This window comes from Cervus elaphus, chromosome 23, assembly GCF_910594005.1.
Source record: "Cervus elaphus chromosome 23, mCerEla1.1, whole genome shotgun sequence".
NCBI lineage: Eukaryota > Metazoa > Chordata > Mammalia > Artiodactyla > Cervidae > Cervus > Cervus elaphus.
Genome location: NC_057837.1, coordinates 43,090,898 through 43,118,777, shown reverse-complemented (window position 1 = coordinate 43,118,777; position 27,880 = coordinate 43,090,898). Strand labels below are relative to the sequence as shown.

General features: G+C 44.3%; 1 protein-coding gene across 2 annotated transcripts in view; it reads left to right on the top strand.

Annotated features, from left to right (window-relative positions):
• The window catches only part of NET1 (neuroepithelial cell transforming 1), a 34,667-nt gene extending 18,434 nt beyond the window's left edge, over positions 1 to 16,233 (top strand). The window contains exons 1-10 of one of the 2 annotated variants that reach the window (XM_043883567.1): positions 4,485 to 4,702; positions 9,596 to 9,703; positions 10,099 to 10,266; positions 10,641 to 10,703; positions 11,023 to 11,119; positions 11,458 to 11,534; positions 12,022 to 12,279; positions 12,705 to 12,875; positions 13,844 to 14,030; positions 14,382 to 16,233. In XM_043883567.1, coding sequence (XP_043739502.1) covers positions 4,610 to 4,702; positions 9,596 to 9,703; positions 10,099 to 10,266; positions 10,641 to 10,703; positions 11,023 to 11,119; positions 11,458 to 11,534; positions 12,022 to 12,279; positions 12,705 to 12,875; positions 13,844 to 14,030; positions 14,382 to 14,770 — 1,611 coding nt within the window. In that variant the 5' untranslated portion in view covers positions 4,485 to 4,609 and the 3' untranslated portion in view covers positions 14,771 to 16,233. Of the gene's footprint in view, positions 1 to 4,484; positions 4,703 to 9,595; positions 9,704 to 10,098; positions 10,267 to 10,640; positions 10,704 to 11,022; positions 11,120 to 11,457; positions 11,535 to 12,021; positions 12,280 to 12,704; positions 12,876 to 13,843; positions 14,031 to 14,381 lie in introns of those variants that run through there. The other variant, XM_043883566.1, reaches the window with a different exon arrangement.
• The last annotated feature ends 11,647 nt before the right edge of the window (positions 16,234 to 27,880 follow it).

Sequence of the window (27,880 nt, the reverse complement as noted above, 5' to 3'; positions counted from 1 at the left end):
TTTCATACGCATCTCGCCCAAATGTGAATGCCTTTTTTGGTGTTGTTTTTAACTCATTACTAGGTATTGTGGAATTCTCATTCCTCAGAAGTCCCACTTTGTTAATATTTCAATCAGTGTTTCCTTTTTTAGTAAGATTTGAAATTCTATTTTTAACTCAAGTATTTTTAGTGAAGTACAGTAGTTTTTGTAATCTTGAACTCAAGTTTTAAAGTTGAACATAGTTTTTTATATTTATAAAAAGTCCCTAAAATATATCTTGTGAACTTTGCAATCCCTTTATATACTTGTACAATTTTAAAATATGTTTAATTTAGCAATATAAAACATGAGCGCTATACAAGGGCTTAAAGATAAACATTTTACTGACCTCAATGTAAGATCCTTACAAAGTTGAAGAAAAGCAGGTTGGCAGTTGCATTTCACACTATCCCTTGTAGAGGGCAGCAGAGAGCTTAGATTTTGTTTTCTTCTTTACCTTTAAGAAGGGTTTCCTAGCCTAATTTCCAATTGCTTGTTATTGTTCCAAACAAAAGTAAATAAGAACAAATAGTATCTAGACCCAAAAAAAGTAATGATTATTCTTCAGCTTTAATTCCTATCTAAATTCCAGAATTCTTGTTTCACATTAAAAGGAGAAAAAAGGTAAATAGGCTAATAGTCCTTTGTCTATGAAGACGGAAAACATCTTTCACTTCACAGTATTCAAATTTTAGGAAAGTAAGCATTGAAGGTACCATGCGAACAGATGAACAGAGGCTATCATTACACTTGGTTTTTGGAAAACAGTAATTTTACCAAAAACTTGATTTTTTTTTTTAACAAAGTTGCATTACTATTTTTAGATAATGTAATTTTGTTTTTATGTTTATAAATTCTAGATTTTATACACAAAGACAAGACACTTAACCAGTTTGTGTTCCAATTATGCCAGTTGTTGAAATTCAAATTGCTGTTAATAGCATCTTTAAAGTAAACTGTTGATTGAAATAGGATTTTTTTCTAAAACTTAAGCAGCTGGAACTATTTCATTATTATCTTTTTATTTACCTACCTATAATACAAATAATCTTTCTACTATGGTTTATATGGTTTGCTTCCCTGTAAACTGTTGGCAGTTATTTAGCAAAACTAGCCTGGGACTAAGAGATTGGATTTTAAACTCATCTCTGCTCCTAACTCACAGAATGACAATTAGCCGTGCCTGAGCACTGAGCTAAAGGTGCTACACAGACTGTCTCATGGGGAAGGGACACTGCAGCAGCAGTAGTTGAGCAGACCAGATTCAAACCTGTCTAGTCACTGACGACCCCTGAAACTTGGGACAGGTTTCTCAGACTTCTGAGGCCTGATTTCCTCCATCTGTAAGATGAAGGTAATAATACATACTTCATAAAGTCGGGTGAATAAGATAATATGCATAAAGCTTCCAGCACAGAATAAGGACTCACATTTCCCTTTTCTTTTCCCCACTGTCCATTTTCCTCTTGTTTTCTTAGGAGAGTGAGTTAGCAGTCACAAGGGACCTTTTTCAGCCATTGGATTTTAATAGAGCATTGTTAGAGTCAAGAGTCCCTCAGACTCATCACTCAGAGTGCTCACTGAACTGAACCCCAGGGTCACTGTTGCTTTTATAGATGCTCTCTACAGTTGTCTAAATTAGATGTAGACCACAAACCTGGACATCCAAACTGAAGCTAAGATTTTAGGTTTTGTGAGGTGAGATATTTTTTCCACTGGGACTATCACTATACCTCCTTGACTTTCATGGCTATTTCTACCTTTATCCGTTACATCCTTACTGAAGGGGAGAAGTGAGAGAGAATCGTTTCCCCCCATTACCTTAGCCTTACCTCTATCAGAACTAAATAGAAAAACAGCCTTGAGAAGGATGTCAGGTGAAAGACCGTGAGAACACCCTCGCAGCTTCTTCCCTCACCCCCTCTCTGCATAAGTCCTTTATTCCCTATGAAACTAAGTAGCCACAAGGTATTGGCCTTCCTTGCAACTATGTTTTAATGAATGAAACTAATTGAACCAGGTTATTGTACCCTATGAGCTCCGAGGGCTTAAGCAGATCAGTGTTCTCACCTGTAAAATGAGGGGACAAGATTCCAGGATCTCTAAGGTGCTTCCACTTTAATGCTGTGTAGCAGAGAACTGTCTACTACAAGCAGCCTCTCTTAAGGCCCCATGCGTCACAAATGTTGCCCAGGTGTGACTTGGTAATAAAGATTAGTTGATGAAATATAGCCAGTCACCATCACTCTTTCCAAGTCTCAAAGCAGACAGATTATTAACACCATCCTAAATGCAAAGCACATTGGTGTTTATGGAAGGACAGCATTCTTCCTCCCTGCAAGAAGTAACACTGTTCTGCAAATCTTAATAAATTATTTTTTATAGATTATTTGTCATTATAGTCTATGCCTACTGTTGTTCTGCTTGATTCACTCTTCAACCTTTGTGGTTTCTCTTCTGTCTTTATTCTGCTGAACTAGCACACTTGAGGTCTTCATTAGACCTATAATCAGTAAATCCATGAATCTTTTCTTACCCTTTGTAATCTTTTTGCCATAATTAACACTTTTTCTTCCCTTGACATCTTGTTTTGTTTCCTTCCTTTTGACTGTTCCTTTCGCAAAATTCTTTTTCCCTTGGCATTTCTCCAAAGTTAGATCCTTGGGCCTCTTTTCTTTTTGTCCAGCTTTTCTCCCCCAGGCATCTCATTCACTCCCAGATCTTCAACTCTGATCCCTGTGTCTCTGACTCCCCAGTCTAAATCCACTCTCTGACCTCTTCATGAGTCTTTGTCCAACATTTCCAACTACTCACTCAGTAGTTTTATTTTCATGTTTTTCCACCACCTCAGACTCAGAATATCTAAAATGAAACTCAGAATGTCCTTTCAAAGCTGATTCTTCTTTATTTGCATTAACAGTTACCCTCCTAACTTTACAGTCATCGGAATCTCTAACTTCTTGCACATGTTGTCTCGCACTTGTCCTTTGCTTTTCCCACTGGCCTACCTTAGGCAAAGTACTTGATACCTGGCTATGATTTTTGCGTTACGTTTCCGGCCATCTTTTAAACCATCATAAACACCACCTTACAACACACCTCTTATTATCTCTCTCACCTGCTCAGTAAAACCCTGTGCTCATCTGTCTCTATCCAAAGCCTGTGACCTCATGCTGTGAGTTTGCTCCCTGTGCTCCTTTGGGAAGGCCTTGCACTTTTCCCTTGCTCAGACCTATGGAAAACACAACATGACCTTCCAAGCCCTGAAACAACATCTTACAGCCCCTCCCCCAATGTCTTTCCCACCCTTCTCTCAGCTGGGTAGACCCTGGAAGTGGTCTCTTCTCCTGAACGCCTCACTAGCCGTACAACTTATTTGGGACTTGTAAGAAGCTGTCTTGCATCACTTATCTCTTTGTGTGGCCTTGCTTTACACAATGATCTGTTAGCACTTCAGGAGTGGATGTGGAACCTATTGTTTTCTATCACCTGCATCATCTAGAATAATGCCTTTAAAGAGATGCCTCCGATTTCTCTGATCCAAGTAAATTGAAGGCAGGAGGAGCAGGGGATGACAGAGGATGAGATGGTTGGATGGCATCACTGACTCAATGGACATGAGTTTGAGCAAGCTCTAGGAGGAATTGGTGATGGACAGGGAAGCCTGGTGTGCTGCAGTCCCTGGCGTCACAAAGAGTCAAACACAACTGAGCTACTGAACTGAATAAATCCTAAGAATTATTTTCACAAATTACCAGCATCCTGTCATTCATAGTGCATGTGTGCTTAGTCGCTCAGTCGTGTCCAACTCTTGTGACCCCAAGGACCCTCTAGGCTCTTCTGTCCATGGGATTCTCCAGGCAAGAATACTGGTGTGGGTTGCCATGCCCTTCTCCAGGGGATCTTCCCGACCCAGGAATCAAACCCATGTCTTTTGAGTCTCCTGCATTGGCAGGCTCACAGTAGCATATAATTAAGAGAAAATTCTACTTTTCAAAATGGAATACAGTACTTACTGTCTAAGAAGAAAACCTGCTCAGTTGTAGGCCTGCCAAACCAACAGAAGTAGGGTTGCTTCATACAGGCAAGGTTATTTAACTCTCAATTACGATTTTCTTAAAGTTGTCAAGTAGTCCATAATTTATTTTTTAGGTAACAGGGTTTTATAGAAAAAGTATCCGTGTCTGCAGCTAAGTACTAGAAAAGGTAACCTGGATAAGCAGTTTGTTTGTCTCTGGGAATGCTTTTTAAGTCAGGAAGAGCCTTACTTTAACCCAGTTTCCTTTTCCCCTCTGGCCTCACTGTAGAAATTCCAAAACCACTGAGAGCTTTCTCTGGCAGGGAAAGCGGAGAAGCCTAGGTGCGCCCTGCTGTCAGTTAAGGCGGTCACGTGTCCCCGGGGCCCCGCCCACCTAGCCCGCCCCGCCCCCAGAGCCTGGAGGCTGCGAGCCTGGCGGGCGCCCGCAGAAACTGCAGCCGCGCCGAGACTGGCTGATGGCTGCGGAGGCCGGTTGAGCGCCCCGCCGGGAGGAGCCAGCAAAGAGGAGCCGGGGGATTCGGGCTAGGGGTGCGGGGGCATTCGGGAAGCATGGTGGCGCACGATGAGGTCGGAGGTCTCCTGCCCATTAAAAGGACTATACGAGTCCTCGACGTGAACAACCAGTCCTTCCGAGAGCAGGAGGTAAGACTGGAGGAGAACAGCCCAGGGAAGGTTTCTGACGCCACGAAACTTACCCTCTTGAACAGTGTATTATCAGTATGACGCTAAACTGAACTTTTGCTCTTACTGAGCACTAAAGTGGCCTTGATTCACATGCAGGTTTGAAATGTGTTTATGCATAGCGTTACTTAAGTGTATATAAACTTTTATACAAAAGAAAAAGATTTTAAATGTATATACTTCAGTTTGGTTGAATTGGTCACATTTCTGATGTTTAATTCAGTTTTTTGTTTGGTTAGATTTTGTTTTTTGGGCTTTTTTTTTTTTTTGTCTTGCATTTATTTCTGTTATCAGTCTTAGGAACTGGGCTGTGGAGTAAGCAGAAAGTAGGAATCCCTTAGTTACAAGTTAATGCTAGTGAACAAAATGCCAGCGTTCATTTTTAATTTTCTTTCTACATCTGATAAGTTCGTTGTGTGTGGCTTTGTCCTTCAGAAAGAAAAATATGTTAAATTCTTTAAGCCAGCGAATCATTATTTAGGTACTTCTGCCGTCCTTGCTTTAATTACCTAAAGTTACTGTACTTTTTTAAGGTCTTTATGAACATTTATCAAATTAAGTGACTTTTATGCCACTTATTTAATTTTAATAGTTAATGCTATGTGCTCGTTCTATATATATAACAGCAATAGATATACTCTATGGTATGTACTTTGTCATTGCTGATGGAATAGAAATATCATTCCTGTATTCAGTTAACTATATGCCGCTGCTTTGAGGTGATGGTTTTGTGGCCATGTACCTATATCAAAACTTACGTAATTATACATTTTAAATATGCACAGTGTATTGTGTGTCTCAGCAAAGCTGTGTGTGTCTCACACACACACACCTTTGGTAGTTAAAATAGCTGCTATCTTTAAAAGACGTGATTTGGCTTTGGTTTTCATTTTTCTGTTTGGTTTTGGCTTTTGTGTTTCAGTTTTCGCAAAAGTGGTCATCAGTGTAAATACTAAAGCGGAACTAGTCTTGTTTGGTATCAGACACTGACCTTGTTTAAGGCATACTTTTATTCCAAAGATTAAAAACACCAGGAATGTCATCAGGCTTTTAGCAGCACAGCCTTAAATAAATAACTATATTTGACTATTTATTACTAAGATGAAAGGGAAGAAATCCTATGTGATCATAACTCATTTTTATCTTTTTATAAATAACTTTTTCTTTTCATTCTTCTTAAAGCTTTTGCCAAATAGAGGAGAAAATTATTTATCCAGTAACCCAAATGAGTAAACCCAAACACATACTTGGTTTTTTGTGTCTTGATTTGGTTGATTCTAGAAAAGACGACCCCCCCCAAAAAAAGTATATCCTCTATGTGACATCCTGAGGAGAAAAAAAATCTCTTTCCAAAAAAACGGGGTTCACCTCAGAACTTTTCCATATTGTTGCTTTTATGCACAAGGTACATCCCAGTAAAAGACTTTAAATTGTTTTTAAGAATTTTCTGTTTGTAGCTATACAGAAAATATTTTAAGGCATAAAATCTGAGTACAACTGGGTTAGTGAAATAAATAGATTGATTAAATACTAGGTCTCAAGTCAGATTCCCTATAACAATACATGTGATTGCCTGGCTAACCTAGATAGTCTGGTTAAAAGCTAACCTAAATAAACAACATAAATTTATATTAGAGGGTGTTGGGTTTTTTCCCTCTAAGTGAACTTTAGCCCTAGTGAAAGGTTGCCGACTGTAGAAAGTTCCTTGAACATGTGAAACTTGTTCATGTTCTTTATTGTTCCCCTGGGTTTTCAGATCATTTTTTTTGAAGGAGGGTATCCAGTTTCACTATCTGTACCCATTCTTTAAGCTTCCTATGTTTACTAAGTGTTGAAGTGTTTAGTATGTTTGAAGTGTTGCTAACAACACTTCAAAACAAAAATAACACGACAGTAAAACCAGGAAGAAAGCCTTATTTGGGTACTGGTAAGGCAGGTAGACTCCTACCTTCTGTTCCTTCGCCTGCAGAGGGACAGACATGGGTGGATTCCCAGCACTCCCCACCAGAAACCAGGGTAGGTTAGATGGCTCATCTCAGCCTCTAAAGAAACACTGCTCTTGGTTGTAGCTCACACAGACCAAATTCTAACCCATAAAAGACAATTTGTTGTCCCTACCTTATAGGTGACCTATAGCACTTTTCCGTAACAGTTGTCTCTGATTTTTTTCTTATGTGTTTATCCTGAGATTAGTGAGCCATATTCAGCATTACATCTTTGCCTTTCAATCATACTTTTTGAATTAGTTATTCGTTAAAGTTTTCTGTACTTTTGTAATAAGTATATATGCTAAAAGTTTGTGTTGCATCTTATAAGCATTCTTCACATGTGAATGTTTAGTAAGGCATGAAAATTACTTTCAGATACCAAAAGCCAGTGTGGAAAGTACGAAGATGCCCTCTCACCCCAGGCCCTCCTCCGTGTACTCCTGATTCAGCACTACTTTGGTACAGACTTAAGAGTATCTTGCTCTGTGACAGAGCTAGCCGGGTGCTCCTCCCAGACGTTTTAGATTAGATACACTCCTGAGACTGGCATCTCCTTTGTGAAGCAGTGAGATTATGGGTGGGCTTCTCAAGGGCTGAGAACATATGTAACACCATACATATACCCCACCACCCTCAGAGAGAGAATCCACATTTCAGTTTTAGTTTCAGAAAGATGCTTTAGATATCTTTACATTTAATTACCTAAATTAAATTCAGTAGTTTTCATTTTAAATATCACAGTTTTACGTTACCGGGAAATTAGTAGCTGTACTGACTGATCCAAAGATAAGTTTTTATTTTATGTATTAAAATAGATATCAGAAATTCCTTTCCTTCCAGCTAAACTTAACTTTTCCTTTCAAATTCACTGGGAAGAGCACGTTTCCAGAGACTTTTCAATTGAAATTAAATATTTTATGATTTACCAGGAAGTCAGATTGGTTATGCTCTAAACAGGGATGAGGAATTAACCTCTCCTTCCAATCGGTGAAGCAGATCTTTCTGACAACTGCTCTGTTTCTCCTTGGCGCTGGCATATCTTACTTTGTGAGGTAATTCTATCTCCGTTCACACAGAAGCGTCTTTGTCCTGTCTTTACTAAATAGAAAGGAATGCCTTCTGCCTGCCTTCTGCCCGCGCATATGTCCCTTCAGTCTTGCACAGATGGGTCTGGTAAAGGCATTCACACATGTCCTCAACCACACAGTGCATCATTTTAGTACATATCTCGGGAGGTTTCTTTTTCAGTTCATTTAACATTCGCACACTTGTGGCTTTATAGTCACGGTTTTACTTCGGAGTCACTTATTTGGGGTGGGGGTGGGGGCTGGCCTGCTGCACTACCTCTTCAGGACTGACCCAGGGGCCTGGAATGTGTGGTCTGTCTGCAGAGCCTCCTGGCCATGGTCAACTGTGTCCACACCTTCGGAGCCTCGATAGGTCTCTTTGCTTGTTTGGATATTCCATCATTTAAGTTCTTTCTGGAGGATTTTAACCCTTTCTGCCACTCTATGCTCAAATTATTCTCAAGGGATTATTTTTACTCACTTACCTCTTTTTCATGACTTGGGTCATAGCAAAGATTTTTTAGAAAAAAATTCCATCTGTCATTTTTCAGTAGTGAGTTTTGTATAATTTTTCATCATGTACCCTTCTGTAGCCTCATTAAAATTTTGTCAAGTATGCCACAATTGCCAAAGGCACCAAAAATTACAAACAAATAATTATGCACCATAGACATTATAAAGGGTAGGACTGTTTTATGATCTAACCTTCATTACCTAGGCAGCTGTGTGAGTCACCTGGTGGAGTGCCTCCTCTCTCCTAGCTGTAAAGTTAAAGAAATGCAGTTTGTAAGGTTTTGGAATCTTTGGTAAATGATGTGTTTGCTATATTATTATTGTTTTAAAAGCAATATATGTAAAATAATTATATTTTCTCAATCTGTGTATATTTTTCCTTGATAATTAAATGTATGAGAGGATCTAATTATTTATAAATATCAGCGTTTGCATAGTAAGTGGAAATATTCCTGAGAAAGGATGTCAGTAATAGCTAAAACTCAGTATGTTCCAAGAACTATTCTGAACCCTTTAAACATCTTATTTAATCTTCATATCACCTTTATAAGAGAAGTTCTCATGTTAACCCCATTTTACAGATGAGAACATTGGGAACCAGGACGTTTCCTGTCAAGTGTCAGAACCAGGATTTGGGCCCAGTTGGTCTGAGTCCAGAGGCTCAGCCTCCTCTTACCCACTGTTCTACCTGTGCTTGAACACCTCCCACCACAGGGACCTGGCTGCCTTGGAGCTGACTCATCCCAATGTCAGATGCCTTCATTTAAAGGCTGTTCTTTAAGTGAAGTATTTAAGAGTGAAATGATAGAAGGTCTGGCATTTGCTGTAAAATATTTCAGTATAGGCACAAATGAAACCAGTTGTTAGACCAAGATCCATTATGCAATTCTCCCCTTTTGTGAATGTTTGATTTTTCATAATAAGGTGTTTTTTTAAAGTTACTCTCTATATTAAGCTAAAAGTTTCTGTGGGATTTTAGAATCTAATTCTTTTGTTTTAATTTTGGATTTTTGTTGTTGTTGTTGTTTAATGATATAGTATGTTATGTTCTCAGTGATGTTCAGATATTTGACCTTTCTTGTACCATTTATTTTTAAATTTTCTGTTCCTCATAGTGTTCTTCATATTTTAACAATGAGAAACAACATTCACTTTCAGAATTCCATGTTTCTTCTATATACTGTACAAATATCTGACTTTTGAGAGATCTTAAAGTTTTGTCCAAACTTGCTTGAAATCATTATACCTAAACACATGTTTAGTATAACTTGTTTTTGTTTTCACAGGAGCCAAGCAATAAAAGAGTGCGACCTCTAGCTCGGGTCACATCCTTGGCAAATCTAATCTCTCCTGTAAGAAATGGAGCTGTCAGGCGGTTTGGTCAAACATTACAGGTAGGAGCAAGTAATGCGGTGAGGTGACTTTTTATAGAAGCCTAAAATTTGCATTTTCTTTGAGCTGTACAGACAGGTTTGTACTGTTATACTTAAATATAATTTTCCTCTTTTGGAATAAGCTGTTAAGTAATGTTGTTGTCAAAACAGTATTTATATAATCTCATTATATTAGTTTACATCTTAGAGCAAAGCAAGAACTTGGATAGTTTTTATTCCCAGAAAGTAATTTTGACTGACAAATACTTTATAATACTGTCAGATTGAAGCTGACATAAATGACTTTTATGCATAAAGAAATTGTCAGAACCTTTTTTTTTTTTTTTGAGGAAAAAATAAATAGCTTCTGTATCCTCCAAAGCTTTTTCTTTTTCACTTTTTTCTTTTCTCTTAAGTCATTTACCCTTCGTGGTGACAGCAGATCCCCAGCTTCAGCCCAAAAGTTTTCTAGCAGGTCGACAGTCCCAGCACCTGCCAAGAGGAGAAGCAGCGCCCTGTGGTCGGAGACGTTAGACGGCAGCATGAAGCAGTCTCTAACCTCCAGGGAGATCAGACGTCAAGAGGTGTGCGCCCCACAGCAAAACTGTGTGCACTAGCATAAACTGAAACATGGACTCTGATTCTTAAACATGTGCTTTGCGGGAAGAATAGCAAACTAACACCTCCGGCAAGATAGACTTGCATTTTTGCATTTGAGTGACCGTTTTCAGCACTTGCAGAGGGTGGTGGTCATTTGGTTTAACACCCTGATGGGGTAGAATATGAAACGTATGGCATCCTCTTATTAGAAGTTCCATTCTGAATTATAGTGTTCAGACTGAGTCACTTCGAAAAGCGCTGTTCAAGCATCAATTAAATAATGGTAACTATCCATTGTATGTGATTTTCCTTTCTGAAAGGAAGGAGTGACCTGTGATGTTTGCTGGATTTTTTTTAGGCAATCTATGAAATGTCCCGAGGGGAACAGGACTTAATTGAGGACCTCAAACTTGCAAGAAAGGTCAGTAAAGAACTTTCTCTCCTGTGCCATAGGTTTTAAAAATTACATTCCACAAATTCTAAAGGGTATTACCTTTAGAAGTTGAAAAGTAGAGACTATCTACTGGTGAATACTAATTTTAGATGAGGTTTATTAGAGGCATTTCTTCAAATATGAATATCAGGAAGAGTTTTTCAAGATTAACATGTACTTTAATTTCTATTAGGTATAAAATAATATCCACGCTGGTTTTTACATAGTCAGGCTTAATTCACATTCCGACCTCTCTTCGTATTTTATTTGTTTGATCTGTGTGTGACGCACTTCTCCCCTCCAACAGGCCTACCACGACCCCATGTTAAAGCTGTCTATTATGTCAGAAGAGGAGCTCACACATATATTTGGTGATTTGGATGCTTACATACCTCTGCATGAAGGTAAGGTGTGCTCCCTAATTTTTGTAAGATTCTGAACAGCAACAACAATTTTAAATCTAAACTTCTAATTTAATTCAGCATATTTTTGAAATTTTTATTGACATAGAGTTGATTTACAAAATTAGTTTTAGGTGTACAACATAGTGATTAATATTTTTAAGTATTATACTCCATTTAAAGTTACGGCTACATTCCCTGTGCTGTGTAGTATGTCTTTGTAGCTTATTTATATCATACACAGTAGTTTGCACCCCTTAATCCCCTACCACTGTCTTGCTCCTCCCTGAATTGTTTTTAAGTAAACTTGTTCTTGGAATTTCTGCTTTCTTACACTTCAGATTTGTTGGCAAGAATAGGAGAAGCCACCAAGCCTGGCGGGACAGTGGAGCATGTTGGCCACATTCTCGTGAACTGGGTATGTAGCATGTTTATGCAGACAGGGCAGGCTTGTCACTTGTGATCAGGATCACACTGATTTGATCCAGTTAGTGGATTCTAAAATCAGATAAATGGGACTCTAAAACTGAACAAATGTACATAGAAGTTACAGTCACTGTTTAAGAAAAACATATCATGAAATGACACTGTTTCATTTGTTTCAAGAATATGTTCCTCCTTAAACAGAATTCCCACATTACATGCTGTTAATTACCTGTCTTACTCTCTCAGTTAACATCTGAGTGCCTGCCGATGCCAGGCCCGGTTCTCGGAGGGACAGCTGGGGTTTGGTGATGAAAGACAGCCTTTGCATGTACAGTCAAGTGAGAGAACAGTCACCCATTATCACCTGCAGGAAAATCTTCACAGCTTGTTAAAACTTTCATGAATAGCTCTAAGTTTCATGTCGTATGCTTGCAATCTCACTAATGGACTATACTTTGATTTCTCTTACTGCTGTTTAGTTGCCAGGCTTGAATGCCTACAAAGGCTACTGCAGTAACCAGCTGGCAGCCAAGGCTCTTCTGGATCAGAAGAAACAGGACCCAAGAGTCCAGGACTTTCTCCAACGGTGCCTGGAGTCTCCCTTCAGCCGAAAACTGGATCTCTGGAGCTTCCTGGATATTCCTCGAAGCCGCCTTGTCAAATACCCTTTACTGTTGAAAGAGATTCTTAGACATACTCCCAAAGACCACCCAGATGTTCAGCTCCTGCAGGAGGCTGTAAGTAGCCCAAGAAGTGGTTCCTGTGCTTTGCCAGTTTGCATGTTAGCTTGCCTGAGAAAGGTACACAGCGATCCCCTCACAGCTTCTGCATGCTGAATGAGTACATGAACTTTCAGTTCTCGTGGGTTAGCTCACTGTGCACTAGTATAAAGGTGTAACATGTTTTATTTATGTTTTAGTTGGGAGACTGGGTTCTAATCTGACCTCTTCCATTAGCTAGCTGTGTGACTTAAGGCAAATCACCAGTGTGGCTGACAGCGTAAAATGAAGGGATTGACTGAATTATCTGATTTCTGGGGTCCCTTCAAGCTGTAAAATTTTATCATTTTAATGCAACATTTTAGTCCTGTAGGAAAATAAGGATAAATTAATATGCTGAAAATGCACCATTGATTTCTTTATATATATATATAACTTTTTAGATACTGATAATACAAGGAGTTCTCTCTGATATCAACGTGAAGAAAGGTGAATCAGAATGCCAATATTACATTGACAAGCTGGAGTATCTGGATGAAAAGCAGAAGGACCCTAGAATTGAAGCAAGCAAAGTGTTGCTCTGCCATGGGGAACTGAAAAATAAAAACGGACACGTAAGTGCATCTAACACTAATATGAAGTGAGCAGTTCCTGCCCTCTTCCCATTGTTTAGTTTTTTCCACTTGAATTATGAAGCAGGTTTATAAAATAAACTCATCACATACTGAAAGTAACTGGATTTTATGTTATCAGCTTTGATAAAGTAAATAGTTGGTTTCTGTAAGTGACTTAAATGTCTTGGTGAAGAATCAGTAATTATTTTTTAGTTTTGAAGCATAAGTCAACTTGTTTGGCTAGGGGTTCCTTTCTAAATAACTTACTAGTTTTATGATGTTTAATAAAAAAGTAAAGTACATTCTTCGGAATAATTTTTTGAAGAGTTTATAGTATTGGAAGTTTTTAGCACTATGAAACAAACTTTTACAGCAGACAGAATGATAGCAGACTTCTTTTCTCAATCTTAGTTACAAAGGTACCTGCTGGAACTAAGTATACACATGGAATGGTTTTTTTATTTCATCATGTGCTTTTCACAAGCCCAATTCGTAAGTTGAGGTTATTTTTAGAAAAAGTTAATCTTCCATCTCTGATTTCTCTTACAAGGCCTCATTGTTCTGTAAAAGCTTAGGTTTGTCTCTGTTTAGAGAAAACAGAACCATTAACATTTTTACCAGCTTACATTTTTAAGTTCTCACCCTGTTAGAAGACTGTAGTGTACAGTCCTGGCATTTCTAGTCACGGCGCCACCGACAGGTCTTTGTGGTGCGTGGCGTTTGCTCAGCTGCTGCTGATCTAATGTTACACATGGACAGAAAAGTGGTGTATAGTCTACAGTGAGAAAAACTCTCCCAAGGAGAACGTGCATTGCTTTTAAAGCACCATCTTTATGAAGTCATTTGTAAGGGGATCTTAGTAAATCAATTTGATAAAATTAAGATCCAGTCATGTTTTTTTAACAATGGATTTCACTCAGAGTCACAAAGTTCTACATTTAAGAAGTATTTGTTTCTTGCTTCTCCAGAAACTGTACATTTTCCTATTTCAAGACATCTTGGTGTTGACTAGGCCTGTTACTCGAAACGAGCGTCACTCCTACCAGGTTTACCGGCAGCCCATCCCCGTCCAAGAGCTGGTCTTGGAAGACCTGCAGGATGGAGACGTGAGGATGGGAGGGTCCTTCCGAGGGGCTTTTGGCAACTCAGATAAAGGTACCAGTCACACTTTAAAATGGTTTCAAAGATCATAAACTCAGAACCTAAATGATTTCAGCTTTAATAATTAAGAATCTGTCCCCAGACAAAACACTAAACATGAAATGGGTTCTGTCGTCCCGACCTGGTCCACTTGCTGAGTTGTCAGGTGCTGTGGCGCTCTGACTCCAGCATGTGTACGTGATACACATGGGCACTGCCTCATACATGCATAATACGCAGGGCACTGCCTCCTAGATAGATGTGCCTGCTGTGGCAGACCAGCACCCATACTCATGTAGTCTGACCACATCATCTAGGATAAGCTTTCTAAGTCTGATTTCCTTTTGTCAATGTTTATTTTTCTAGCTAAAAACATCTTCCGAGTTCGCTTCCAGGACCCCTCTCCGGGCCAGTCCCACACTCTCCAAGCCAACGACGTGTTCCACAAGCAGCAGTGGTTCAGCTGCATCCGCACCGCCATCGCCCCATTCCGACAGGCCACCGGCCCCTCAGAGTTCCACGAGGAGTGCGGGGAGAACCCCACCACCACCAGCAATGCTAGGGCCCAGAGACAGGCGTCCACGGCCTCTAGCATGACTCAGGGCGAAGCTGATGGAGACGCTGCCGAGTGTGGCGCCCCGGTGTACACAGCAGACAACACTACGGGCGTGAAAGCACCCCAAGCCCAGACCAGCCTCCGCAAAGCCAGGGACAAAGCCCAGGTCGGTGGCAAGCGGAAGGAGACCCTGGTATAAAGGAAGCTCTGGCTAGCAGCTGGAAGAGACTTTATTTATGACCTTGTACAGTTTTTCTTTCTGTCCTATGAGCACGGCAGCGTTACTTAGTACCGTCTCTTGTCTTCTGTGTGTGTGGTTGGTTTTGGTTGTTGTTCTTTTATTTTTTTTAATGGCAGCTAAAGATATATATACAGATTACTGTTAAACTGCAGTTTTTTGTTTTTGTTTTGTTTTTTTTTTTTCCTTCTCAGATCATTTAGAACGTGCAAACCTGGTATTTTTAATCAAATGAAATACTTAATGGGTATTCTCATTCTGCATTCATCATGACTTTTTAATACCAATTGTGATACTTACAGTATTTGCCAAAACTTAAAATTTTGCAAATACCAGGATTTTGCCAGTGTTTCTTTGATGAACTTTGCATGCAGAATTTGAAATCGTAACATTGGCATCTAAGATCTACTTGGAATGTCTGTAATATTTCAAAATTTACATTGAAACATAAGTTCCTTGGAAAACAAACAAAACTTAATAGGTTTTCCATTTTGCCAACTGGAATGCTTTTTATTAGTTTGTTTTTCACTGCACATTCCTCATTTTTCATTGATTTAACCTGCCGATTATTTAATTTTTTTTTTATTGTAAAGTAGTTTTTAGTATTTCCTTTTATTTTTTTACTTTGATCCGTTTTCAAATTGGCATGTCTTTAAAGTATTTTTCTCCCTTGATTAAAAATGTGTGTGTGTGTGTTTTTTTAAATCATATTAACTTTACCAAGTGAAATCAAGCCATACTGTTTTTGAGCCAATTAAGAAGATTACGATTTTTAAAATGTAGTGTTTCAGGGTGGTGGACACACATGAAATGACTCAGTGTGTTCTGAACTACTGAAAGAAAACCATCTTAAGGATTTCATGGAAAGTTAATATTCTCTGAAAAGCAAGAGGGAAGGCAATTGACTGGTAATAGGTATTTTTTTAAAAAAACAGATGGAAAAAGAGTGTAGTTTTGTCTTAAAGTAAAAATGTCTGATTGTGCCAGACATTTCTGAGAAGAGATAGTAAAAGCTGAAGTCGAGAGTATGTAGTAAGTCGTAGAAGGCTTGGGGGATGTGAACTGTGTTTGCCTTGATTTACAGTACTTGCAAATAAGGGGTTTGAAAAGAAAAGGAAATGTGTTGAAAATTTGACCATATTAGATGCATTCTGGCAGATTTATTCGTTAAGAGGGGAAAAGAGATTGGTGAGTGTTTTACTCTGAAATGTTTCTGTTCAGTTGCAATCATTGTCTTGGATGGGGGAGGACTGAAAACCCATGTGGAAGATTTGTCATGGTGACCGTTCCAGTAAACGTGGACTGTTATGTGAACTGTATCTGGCCAGTGGAAATGAAAACTGAAAAAGACTGTAAATAATTAATTCCAAATGATTTCTCTGTATAAATGAATTATACAATTAAAAAAAGAGTCACACCCATAATCACCCTAAAGGTTTCCTGACTGGTGGATGTTTGCTGGACCTCTGCCAGAACATGCTGCTACAGCCAAGGAGGTGATGACAAGCCTCACAGAGGTTTTAGAAGGTCACAAATATGCCTTCAAAATGCATCAAAAAGTAAGAGAAAGATTAGATTAGGTCAAGTTTTTTGAATCTTATTAAACCAATTAGAACACACTCTAATCAGAAACAGCAGTTGAATTGAAGACAGCTGAACACCTGGCCACTTTCTGGATATAGTAGTCAAGCTAGTAACAAAGGACCTTCATTCATTAATTTCAGATTTTAATTTAGGTAACTCAGGTTTCTAGCTCTGCAAATTCAAACCCAATAGTGTAGATTACACCAGTGGTTGTGATCGGAAATCAGCAAGATTTCTAGTCATTCCTAGAGATGTTGTAAGATACAGTTTCTTCCAGTTACCTTGATAAAGTTGTTGAAACAATAATAGTTCAGATGTTCTTAATCAAAAGATGTTTTATTGGAAACTATAGCTTTCTTGGGATCGCTCTAGGGAAGAAATAAGACCCAGAAACTGAGTAACTGTGTAGAATGAACACCCTTCAGAAATTGCATCTGTATTTGAAAATCTCTGATTATTTATTCCAGTAGTTCTCAAGCCTGTTTGGGCATCAGAGTCATGAGGGGTACTTTGAAAAAAATAAAGGTAACTGGGCTTCACCCCCAGCTCCCCTCCCCCAGTTTCCACACCTGTTTTACTGAATCAGTGTGTGGGGGGTGGGGAGGTGGGGTACAGGGGTCATAATTTATATTTGTCAACACTGCCCCCCCCCCCCCCCCCCCGGTAATTCTGATACAGAGAATTCCATGAGTCAGCTCTTAAGTCATCACTGATCCAACCTGTAGCCATTAAGCAAATGATACGTAGGAAGTACTGACATATCTACTTAACTATCTTCTCAGTTTGCCTTTAAACTCTTCACAGAGTCTGAGTTGAATACATACAAGCAGAATACTCAAAACACTGTGTTTGTCTGTTTTGAGCAAAGGGTGGTCTTTCTGAACCTTTGGTCTGGTTGTGTGCACAATGGGAGGGGAGGCACGGGCGCCTGGGTAAATTGTCAGCCAGCGGGGCACCAGTGTCACCAAGTCCTACCTTTGAATCGATTAAGACGCGTCTCCTTGGCTGATCCAGGTGACTGGCCACTCTTGTGCTGACTTAGCTCTCCTGTACATTTAGTGCTTGGGCGAATGTGCACACCCAGCACAGTGCTTGGTTTTCTGTACATATACCTAATGCTAATGTGACTTGAGTTCATTTTACAACCATCAACAGATGCCTGGTCTGGGCTGCCGTTGTTCAGTCTTGGTAACCGAGATGCAGACCAGAGTGGGCATCTCTCCAGTTCTCTTCCTCATCAGAACTCCTCCCGGCCCCTCAAGGAGACACTGTCCCATTGTCCCACAGGAGACAATACCACTGGATGGGTGGTATTGTCTGTTAGGGTTACAAGTCCTGGAGGTGAAAATAGCTGATAACATCCTGCAAACTTGGGCTTTTCTTAATCAACATTAAAGAACACCCTAGAAAGAATCACATCCCTTTGTCCAGTGAAGCCAGTTCCCGTGAGCGGAGTATCCTAGCAAAGAAAATCTCCCTCAATCCTAGATCACAGACCTTCCCAGATCAGAGGGGCTTGGGGTTTTGCCTGCATGTGTGAGCAAATCCAGAACTAACTGCAAGTCTTCAGACTTACCAGGTACAGTTTCCTCAGGTTCAGTGTCCATAGTCCTATTTATCATGAGGCTTTGAGACAATGGACACATTCACTAGGATAATGAGTGTTTAAACCCAGAGCTGCAAAATCCGTAAGAAGAAAACCACTTTTTAAAGGCCCTTTGGAGTATCTCAGGAAACCCAACTCCTTTGAAAACTGGTAAACATTTATTCTGCCCTTTCTTCCACAAACCATATCTCAGGATAACTAAACAGTTGAAGGGAATGTTTTCTTTAGAGCAGTGGCCCAGCTAATCAGTGAAGAAGGCATGATATAATATCACCGTTTTGTAAGCCCTCATGACCTGGTGGATCTAGATGTCAACCATTAATAAAGACCACCATACCTCCTGACAGGGGGCCCACCCCCCACCTAAGCAGTCTTGCCAAGAAAGTCAGCCTGAGTTTGATCTGCAGGAAGTTAAGACAAATGAGTTTCTTCAGCAAAGTAAAATTAATTCGAAGAGAAAGATGGAGGAATCCTACATCTAAGAGACATATCAAACCATTGCGATGTATGTATGGACTTATTTGGATCCTAAATTGAACAAATTGTTTTTTAAATAAGACTATTCAAAATATCCAGAATTGACTGGGTAGAGTGCACAAGATATGGTTATGTTTTTATGTTTAACAGAAGTACTATGATTGCAATCTCTCTAGGGAGACACACTGAAATCTTTATGGATAAAAATCACATGAGGCCTGAGATTTCCTTCAAAATTATAGGGCAAGAGCATAGTTGGGGATAAAAAGGAAACCAAACCACATAAGTTGAGAACTGCTGAAGCAAGATGAGGCATCATGAGAATTCATTATACTCTGCATATCTTTTTGAAATGTTTGAAATTGTTCATTAAAAATGCAAAAGTTAAAAAGAACTCAATGAAATTCCAGGATTGTATCCAAGTCCTTAATCTCTTAACCCCCTCTGAACCCCCAGGCTTCATTTTTCATAATAAACGCAGACTGTTCATCAAATACAGATGGTCTACTCTCTGCCCTCTCACAGACACACAAACCTGCCTCAACAACTTGACGTCCGTGTCCCCTGTTACAGTTTGGCAATGGGATCAGAAAAATCTGGATTCTGGTTTAATCCACACAGCCTTTTCTTCTCTTTCTCTTTCTTCCCCTGTTTGCCTTTCCTTTCCCTCTCCATCAGTGGCTTCCTTCGCCTGCCCTCTTTCCCAGACACACAGACATGGGTTCCCCCTGGAGCTGAACCAGTGAGGAAGCAGATATTTCCAGGTCCCCCAGGGAAGCTAATCCACGCAGCCCTACCCTGAGATCTTCCAGCAAGGTGGTTTAGTCACTAAGCCATATCCGACTCTTGTGGCCCCATGGGATGTGGCCTGCCAGGCTTCTCTGTCCATGGGATTCTCCAGGCAAGAATACTGGAGTGGGTTGCCATTTCCTTCTCCATGGGTTCTTCCCAACCCAGGGATCAAACCCTGGTCTCCTGCATTGCAGGCAGATTCTTTACCAACTGAGCTACAAGGGAAGCTTCTAGCGAGGACCAGACAGTAAACCACCTCCCTGCCCCTTAAAAGTCTCATGTCCATACAAAAACTTGCACATGGGTGCTTTTTTACAGCGACTTTATTCATAATTGCTAAAACTTGAAAACCAAGGTGTCCTTCAGTAGGTGATGGATTAATGAACTACAGGGCATCCAGATGGGAATACTATTAAATGCTAAAATAAGCAAGCTGTCAAGTCATGAAAAGACATGGAAGAAACAAAGGCTATATGCTATATGATTGCAACTATTTTGACGTTACAGAAAAGGTAAAACTATGCCAACAATAAAAAGGTCTGATTTTGAGGGTTTGTGGAGAGGGAGGGATGAACAGGTGGAGAACAGGGGTTTTTTAGGGCAGTGAAACTTCTCTGTATGATACTGTATTGATGTATAATATACATGTCATTATATGTTTGGCCAAACCCACAGGACACACAACACCTACAGTGACCCTGATGTCAACTGTGGACTCTGGGTAATGATGACATTTCCATGTGGGGTCATCAGTTGTAACACAAGTACCAACCAGGGGAGATGACGCCGGGGAGGCTGTGGGTGTGAGGGAGGAGGAATATTGAAACATCACACTTTCTACCTAGTTTAGCTGTGAACCTAAAGCTGCTCTTAGACGTCTGTCTTTTAAGAGAAAGAAAAACATTACCCAGACCCAGTGTGCTGTTAGGAGCACACATCCTTCAAGGACAGTCTGCAGAGATCAGGAGTAACAGTGTGCATGCTCTACAAACATGGCCAACAGGTGCCCAGCACAGTGACCCAGAGGCCAGACTTTAGGCTCTCATGCCAGCCCCAACCCACCCAGGGCAGCCACTCCTGAAGGGTCAGCATCTAAGACAGGCATGCGTCCTGGGCCTGCCCCACAGTCTGGGTGGGAGGGGCCCCAAACTGCCTTCTGTCCACCCCTGTGGAGTCTGGGTTGGAGACTGTGTTTCAGCTGAGCTGGGATGGACCAGCCCTGGGCAGAAATCCTGCCTCTCTCCTGTCTTCTCTGCACTCGAGGATGGAGGACCATGGGGTCTCCCACTCCGGCCCCTCCCCAGCAGGGCTGTACGATGGGATCAGGAAGCAGCAGGCCTCCCCCACTGGTTGGAGTAGCTCTCTCCCCTCTGATTCTCAGGCTACAGCTGTTGGCTGAACGTGACTGGAGAAGCTGGAAACTGCTCCAGGGCTGGAAAAGAGGCTGTTATCTGCCAGCATGTGACTTTGTGAACATGAGCTCATCTTCTCCCTGCCAGGCTCCATCTCCAGGTATGATGCTCGGCCCTCAGCTCCTCACCCACCTGCCAGAGAAAGACGTGGAAGCCGTGATGACAGGGAGGGGCAGGGAGCAGACGGGCAGGAGGCACCCCCAAGGTTGATTCTGCAGAGTTGGGGGCACCCTCACCCCCGCTTTCTTCCCACTCCACCACTGTGTTTTCAGGGCCCTACTGAGCCCCAGGACAGGAGGGGGTCTGCCCAGAGTCTCTGCCCAGAGGAACGTGTGGCCTAAGACAGGAGGCCGTGAGGCCACATGGGACAAACCTCACAAACCACAGGGGTCAATGAATAGCCAGCGGTGACTTTTTCATAGCATCAGAGGTGCCCGCATCTCACAGGGAGCAGCACAGCTTCATGCTTCGGGGGCACGGCAGGCCGGGGTCAGGAGAGGCCTCTCAGACCTCCATGTGCCTGATCCCAGCGGGCAGCGCGCTGTTCCAAAACAAGGGAAAGAGACCCACAGGCATGTCAGTACACACTTCAGGACCGCAGCTGAGCGACTGGGCAGAGTCCCTGAAACGTGACGTGCTGTGTGCCTGCGGGGCAGGGGCGTAAGGCGATCGTCTCCACAAGTGGAAGCTATTTCAGCAGCCATGCTTCAGCACTAACACAGCCAGGTCCTCCAGGGCGGGAGCTCCCAGAGAACTTTCCAGTCACTTTCTTTGTTGCAGGAACAGACTAGCAAGGGCAGCTGTTGGCATCTGCCTGCTGATCAGCATGGGTCCAAAGGGTGTGGAATGAGGTTCTTCAGTCAGAGCCGTGGAAAGTGACACCCTGACCCGCAATGCCCCGCACCCTGAGCCCCCCACCCCGAGCAGCCAGGCGGGCTCCCCGACCTGGGAGAGTGCTACTCCTTCCCTCTCTCCCCTCCCCCTCCCTCCCTCTCTCTTTCCCCCTCCCCCTCTCCCCTTCCTCCTTTACCTCCTTCTCCTCCCTCCCCTTCCCGTTTCCCCCACCTCCTCCCTTTTCCCCTCCCCTCCTTCCTCCTCCCCTCCCCTCCCTTTCTCCCCCTCCCTCTCCATTCCCCCTCTTCCATCCTTCTCCTCCCTGCACTTCCACACATTCCCCCTCCCCCTCTTTCCCCCTCCCTCTCCCTCCTACCCTTCCTGAACCAGGCTCCTCTTTACCTGGGTGCACAGCAACTCAAAACACTGAGACATCAAGGTCTGCCCCAAAGAGAGGGTCCATCAGCAAGGCCGCCAAGCAAGGAGATGGGAAAACAAACCTCAAATCCAGTTCCCCTCAGGCAAGGGGCCTGTGTGTTTATGGCATGAAGACTGAAGAAGCAGGTCGTCTGAGACACGGGGACTGTGTGGGGAAGGGTGATGGAAAGGGTGTCACGATCCTCGCTCTGCACAGGCATAGCTCAGCAACAGGCCTCTGCACGTTCGCACACTCAGTTGAAAGGTCAGTGGTCCCAGCCAGTCTCAACCAGCTCAGCTCAAACTGGACACCGCTGACTCTTGCTCAGCTGAACTAGACACAGCTGACTCCAGCTTTCTAGAAAACTACCAGAGCAAGCGTCTCATTGCTTCGGCGCCTTGCAGCCTGGAGGAAGAGCCAGACGTCTGTAGCAACAATTAAAACCACCTTGATGAGTAAAGACAGGTGCGATGGGTTTGACTAATCCTTGGTTTCAATCCCTCAGACCCAGCCAGGCCTCACCTGTTCCAGGTTGCGCCTCCGAGGCCCCGTTGACCCATCCCCCTACTGGTCCCCCCAGGGATCTGTTGCTGCCCCCATGACACTGAGCACTTCCCACTGTCAGCATCACCTTCTCTACTGGTCTGTAAGGTTACTGTCCTTTGCGTCCCACCCACCAGTTCTCCTGACACAGAAAAAGTGCTCAGACATATCTGCTGGATGAACCAGAAAGGCCACGATATCTCGGCTCAGCCTTAGTGAGAGTCAAGGTACCAGATGGAAGCTGGTCCACGCAGACCCTCAGTGTCAAGGTACCAGATGGAAGCTGGTCCATGCAGACCCTCCGTGCTGTGAGGGCCCTGTGGCAGCCAGGCCTGCCATGAGCCGCCGTCCAGGAGTTCAGACCTTCCCCCGCCCCCTCCTGGAGTGCCTCAGTGCTGGCCTGCATGACCAACAGAATAAGATGGAGGTGACAGCTCGTGACTCTGAAGCCGCTTCTGCCTAGCTCGGTCCTGGAGGGAGCCAGACACCAGGCTGTAAGGACACTCACGCTGGCCTGTGGACAGGCCCCCAGGCAGAGGAACTGCGTCCTCATGCCCACAGCCAGCATCAGCTTGCCCACAGCGCGAGGGAACCACCGAACAGGGGAGGAAACCTTGAGCCCCAAGCCAAGCCTTCAGATGCTGTAGCCTCAGCCACCACCTTCTTTTTAAATTTTTATTTATTTTGCTGCACTGGATCTTAGTTTCGGCATGTGGGATCTAGTTCCCTGACTGGGGATTGAACCCAGGCCCTCTTACATTGGGAGCGTGGCGTCTTAGCCACTGGACCACCAGGGATGTCCCAGCCACTGGCAACCTCATCAAAGACACTGGTCCAGAACTACTAGCTACTTTGCTCCTAGAGAAACTGAAAGTAGGGCTTCCCAGGTGCCTCTGGTGGTAAAGAACCTGCCTGCCAGTGCTGGAGATGTAAGAGGTGCAGGTTCACTCCCTGAGTTGGGAAGATCCCCCTGGAGAAGGGCATGGCACCCCACTCCAGTATTCTTGCCTGGAGAATCCCATGGACAGAGGAGCCTGGTGGGCTACAGTCCATGGAGTCGCAGTCAGACACAACTGAAGAGAATTAGCAAGCACGTTTTGAAACCTAAGGTTTTGAAACCAAAGGAAATCGTTAAATCCCTTACACCTATACCTGTCCTCATTTATCAAGCTTGCTTTCGCTGCCACCACAAAAGGCTTGCGTGTCCTCCACACATCACCGAGCACAAACAATAAGATGTTTGCCCGAGTTGTTTTCCAAGAATTTGGAGTCAGTTGTGTCTGGTTCAGGCTCCAGCCAGTTAAGGCTGGTTGGGTCCACCAAGCCTCCCACTGGGCAAGCACGAGTGTCCGCCTGGTAACCTTTGAGACATCGGAGCCCAAAAGGCTACCTTCAGAATCTGCTAACTGCTCCATCTGCTGAACAAGTGTCCTGTGGAAAAGCCCGCAGCTTAGTCAAGACCTGCTCAGAACAACAGTGAAACTCACCTTTTATTTCCCATCACCTTTCCCCTTTCCCCATGCCTCAGATCACGCTGCATCCTTACCCTGTGAATACCCCAGCCCTTCACCTTTGGGAAGGTAGAGTTCAAACGGGGTTGTTCTCCCTTTTCATGTCCTGGGGCTTGGCCCAAAGCAGAGGGAGCAAAAAGTAAACCTCAGGGAGAGAAACCAAGGCCAATCTCCAGGGCAGCGAACAGGGGAGTAGGTCACAAACATGGACTGTGGCCTGAGGCCTGCCGCCCTCTGCCCCTGAATCCTGCATCCCACAGGACCAGGCCCACAAGCTGACCTTGAACAGCCCGCTCTTACTCAATCTCTTGACTTTACAGCGGAGGATGGTCTTGTCCTCGGAGTTGGGTGGAAACCTATAGGTCACGAGGCAGAAAGTGGTTCCCGGTGCTTGTGCGAATGAGCAAAAACAAGTTTTGAGACCTCCAAAAGTTTCTGAAAAACTTTGAAAAGGATCTGAAGTTTTGGAAGCTGTGTTTTTAAAGGGTCCCCCTGTGGCTGTGGCCAGATCTTGGCCTCCAGCTTGAGTCCCGAGCTCCCCTGGGGCTTGAGAATGGGGCAGGAGGTGACCATGCTGGGGCCCTCCCCAGGGCGAGAGAGCCTGCCCCTGCAGGGGGGCGAAGTCCAGGGTCCTCTGCCCTCAGCTGTTCCCACCCCCACCTCAGCCCTCCCACTGGGGGAGTTTCTGACCTTTTCTCCTACGTCATCACTGTTTCTACCCTCGGTCTCTCCAGGGCACTACCGCCCCATCTTTCCCTCCTGGGACTCTGGTCAAGCCCACCTCTCCTGTGGCCTCCACCAGTCTTCAATACAATGAAAGGCTTGGGCACATGGATATCTCCAGGGGCCGGGTCATTTAGAACCACCGTCACAATTCTCTGGGTTTTTTGTACCATTCGCTACCTGCTGTTCTTTACTCCACACATTCTGCACTCAGTAAATGTATTTTAAAGGCCATGATTATAAGTGGAAAACCAGCTTTCCTCACTATAAATAAGAGGAAACAGTAACAATCAGCGTCCTGAAAGCAAAACACCAGGAGTAAGTCCTGCCCGGGACACTCCCCCTCAGAGGGGGAGGCCAACTCTCTCCTCAGCTACCTCTGCCAGGTTAGGTCCTCACACCACCTCGGGCACCATCAGGCCCAAACTTTGGTCAGCAATGGACTTCCTTTCAGATCTACCAGTTTAGGACTCCCCTGGAGGTTCAGGGGTTAAGACTCCGTGCTTCCACTGCAGGGGGCACCGGTTCAATCCCTGGTTGGGGAACTAATATCCTGAACGTGGAGCAGCCAAAAAATTAACAAAACAAAAAAAAAAAGCAAAGAACAGAACTGCTGGCTTAATTGTTTTTCTGTTTCTTTCTCTCCTCTCTTTCCCCCATAAAAATCATAACGTACATGTAAAGTACAATCCTCTGGTCTGAAAGTATGTGCTGAAAAAGTCTATTTTTTTTCTTTTTTCGCCAGCACCAACCCACAGAGCAAGACACCAGCATTGTCTGGGGAGCGATAATGGCTGTGTTTCCAACATCCCTGCCCACTGGCCCTGACAGATACCGCAATGGTTCCTGCCAGGAAATTCCCTGCCGCGTGGAAAACCCAGAGGAGGAAGCAGAGCCCCATGGACCTCTCAGGCTCCACCCAGAGCTGCAGGAGTAAAACAAGCCCATCATCTCGGGCTCGGGGATCCACAGGGACCTGGGAGCCTGTGACAAGACACACACACCACCAGGCCTCATGCGGCCGCCTCTGTGCCTGTTCTACCAGGTCCGAGGTGGTTTGGACCCTGTGTACCACTTGATAGAGCCCTCAGGGGAAAAGTGTTACCACCTCCATTTTGCAAACAAGAAAATCAGGGCTAAGATCTAACTTGAGGTCAGCACCAAGGTCAGCTTCTCTCCTTCCAAGGCCGCTGGTAAAGTGAGCCTGGGCATCTGGGGGGAGATCCTAGCACCCCCGGCCCACCCGCCAATCCACGGTCTTCCCTGGGCTCTTCTCCTGGTGATTGGGCTCCTCGTCCAGCCTTCTTTCCCCTCGAGGACCGTGACCCCCGTCATCGACTGGGCCACCGCCCCAGAAGGCAGCTGAGCCCTGGCTACAGGGCTGGGTCCTCATGTCAAGGATCACCTACCACCCAACCCCCATGCTGGGGCAACGGGGCTCAGACTCGGAGTGGGGGATGGGTGAAGACCCCCCAGACTTGGGCAGGGTCTCCACTGTGCTCTTTCCCAGCCTTCTCCGAGACCAGGTGGACTCAGGACGACTGGCCCATCGTCCTTATAAGCAGCAGGCAGAGCGAGCGAGGCTCAGGTCAGAACCTGAGTCCCACCCGACCCCAGGCTCTCACCCCCAGGGCCTGGGACCCTCCTCCTTCCTCCCCTGCTGGCCTTGCAGTAGAGGGTCTTGGAGAACCTCACATCAATGCTTCCCAACTCTTCTCCCCCCAGGACCCCTGTTATTCCCCAAATGGTGTTCTCACCGAACAAACCACAAGTGCTGCATCATGTGTTTTCCACATGTGGTCAGGGATGGGCGGCCACTCGGACGCACGCCCAGGCAGCAGGAAAACCTCACTGATTCCACCCTCAGGAGCTTGGGGGCCTCAACACACATTTGTGAGCAACTGCTGGACACTCGCAACACCCACCACCCACGTGGTCTTCAAAGCCCACAACGCTGAGAGTCCCACTGAAACGTCCTGTCCAGCTATCTCTGCCTCCAGCAGGATGAGTCCCCCATCTTTGGCCGGGGGGGCGGGGCAGTGCTCCAGTGGGCAGCCCCCTCTTCCAGCTCTCATCTATGCCCGGGTTTGTCCCCAGAACAAGGAGCTTTCAAAGTGGGCACTCTCTTGCATCACCAGAGCTGGACAGCACTCTGCCTGGAAATATGTTGTAAGGAGGGAAGGATGAGAAGATGAAGGAAGGAATCTGAGCTTCAGCAAGAGCCCAGCTCTCTGGGGGAGAACTGGCTCCTGTTTGCACACTTGGGGCGGCTCCGTCTCCTCCTGGGGCTCCTGTGACTGCCCCCTCCTGTCCTCAGACCCATGGCAGTGTGCGGCTCAAGGAAACGCTGTGGAAGGAATGAGTGAGCAAGTGAGCATCATCGGCACCCACGTGGGTACCCACCGCTCTGGATGCAGGAAAACTCAGTTTGCCGAGAGCACCTGCAACCCCCTCCCCAGATCTGACTTCCATCTGGGTCCCAGGTCAGCCAGGCAGAAAGACCGGGGCTCCAGGCTTGGCTTTGGGGAGCAAAGCAGGCGTGGGGGCTGCAAGTTGCCCAGGAGAGCACCATCAGCTCCCAGAGTGACTCAGACCTGACGTGGGCAACAGCGGCCTCCAGCCTGGGCCACGCTCACCACCCCAATTCTCCCAGTGCACCGCCCCCTGCCCAGCGGGGCAGAGGAGGCCTGGGCCGGGGACACTAGGCAGAACCGTGGCTTTGGGGGCAAATACGTGCTTCATTCTCTTCTCACCTTCTCACCTCAGCCACCAAGCACCTGCGTGCATGAAGCAGAGGGCCAAGCCAGGGACCCCAGAACATCAAGGACCCCTGGACCAACTGTGGGTTCAGAACATTGGGAGGGGCCACACGTGACCTTTTCCGAAGCTCTCCAGGCATTTTAATTGGCAGCCAACACTCAGAATCATGGCTTATAGTACACTCTGCTATCTTTAAGATGGATAACCAGCAAGGACCTGCTTACAGCACAGGGAACTCTCCTCAGTGTTAGGTAGCAGCCTGGATGGGAGGGGAGTTTGGGGGAGAATGGATACACGTGTATGTATGGCTGAGTCCCTCTCTGTTCACCTGTGACTATCACAACATTGTTAACTGGCTGTTCTCCAATACAAAATAAAAAGTTTAAATTAAAAAATAATTTTTTGCCCTTT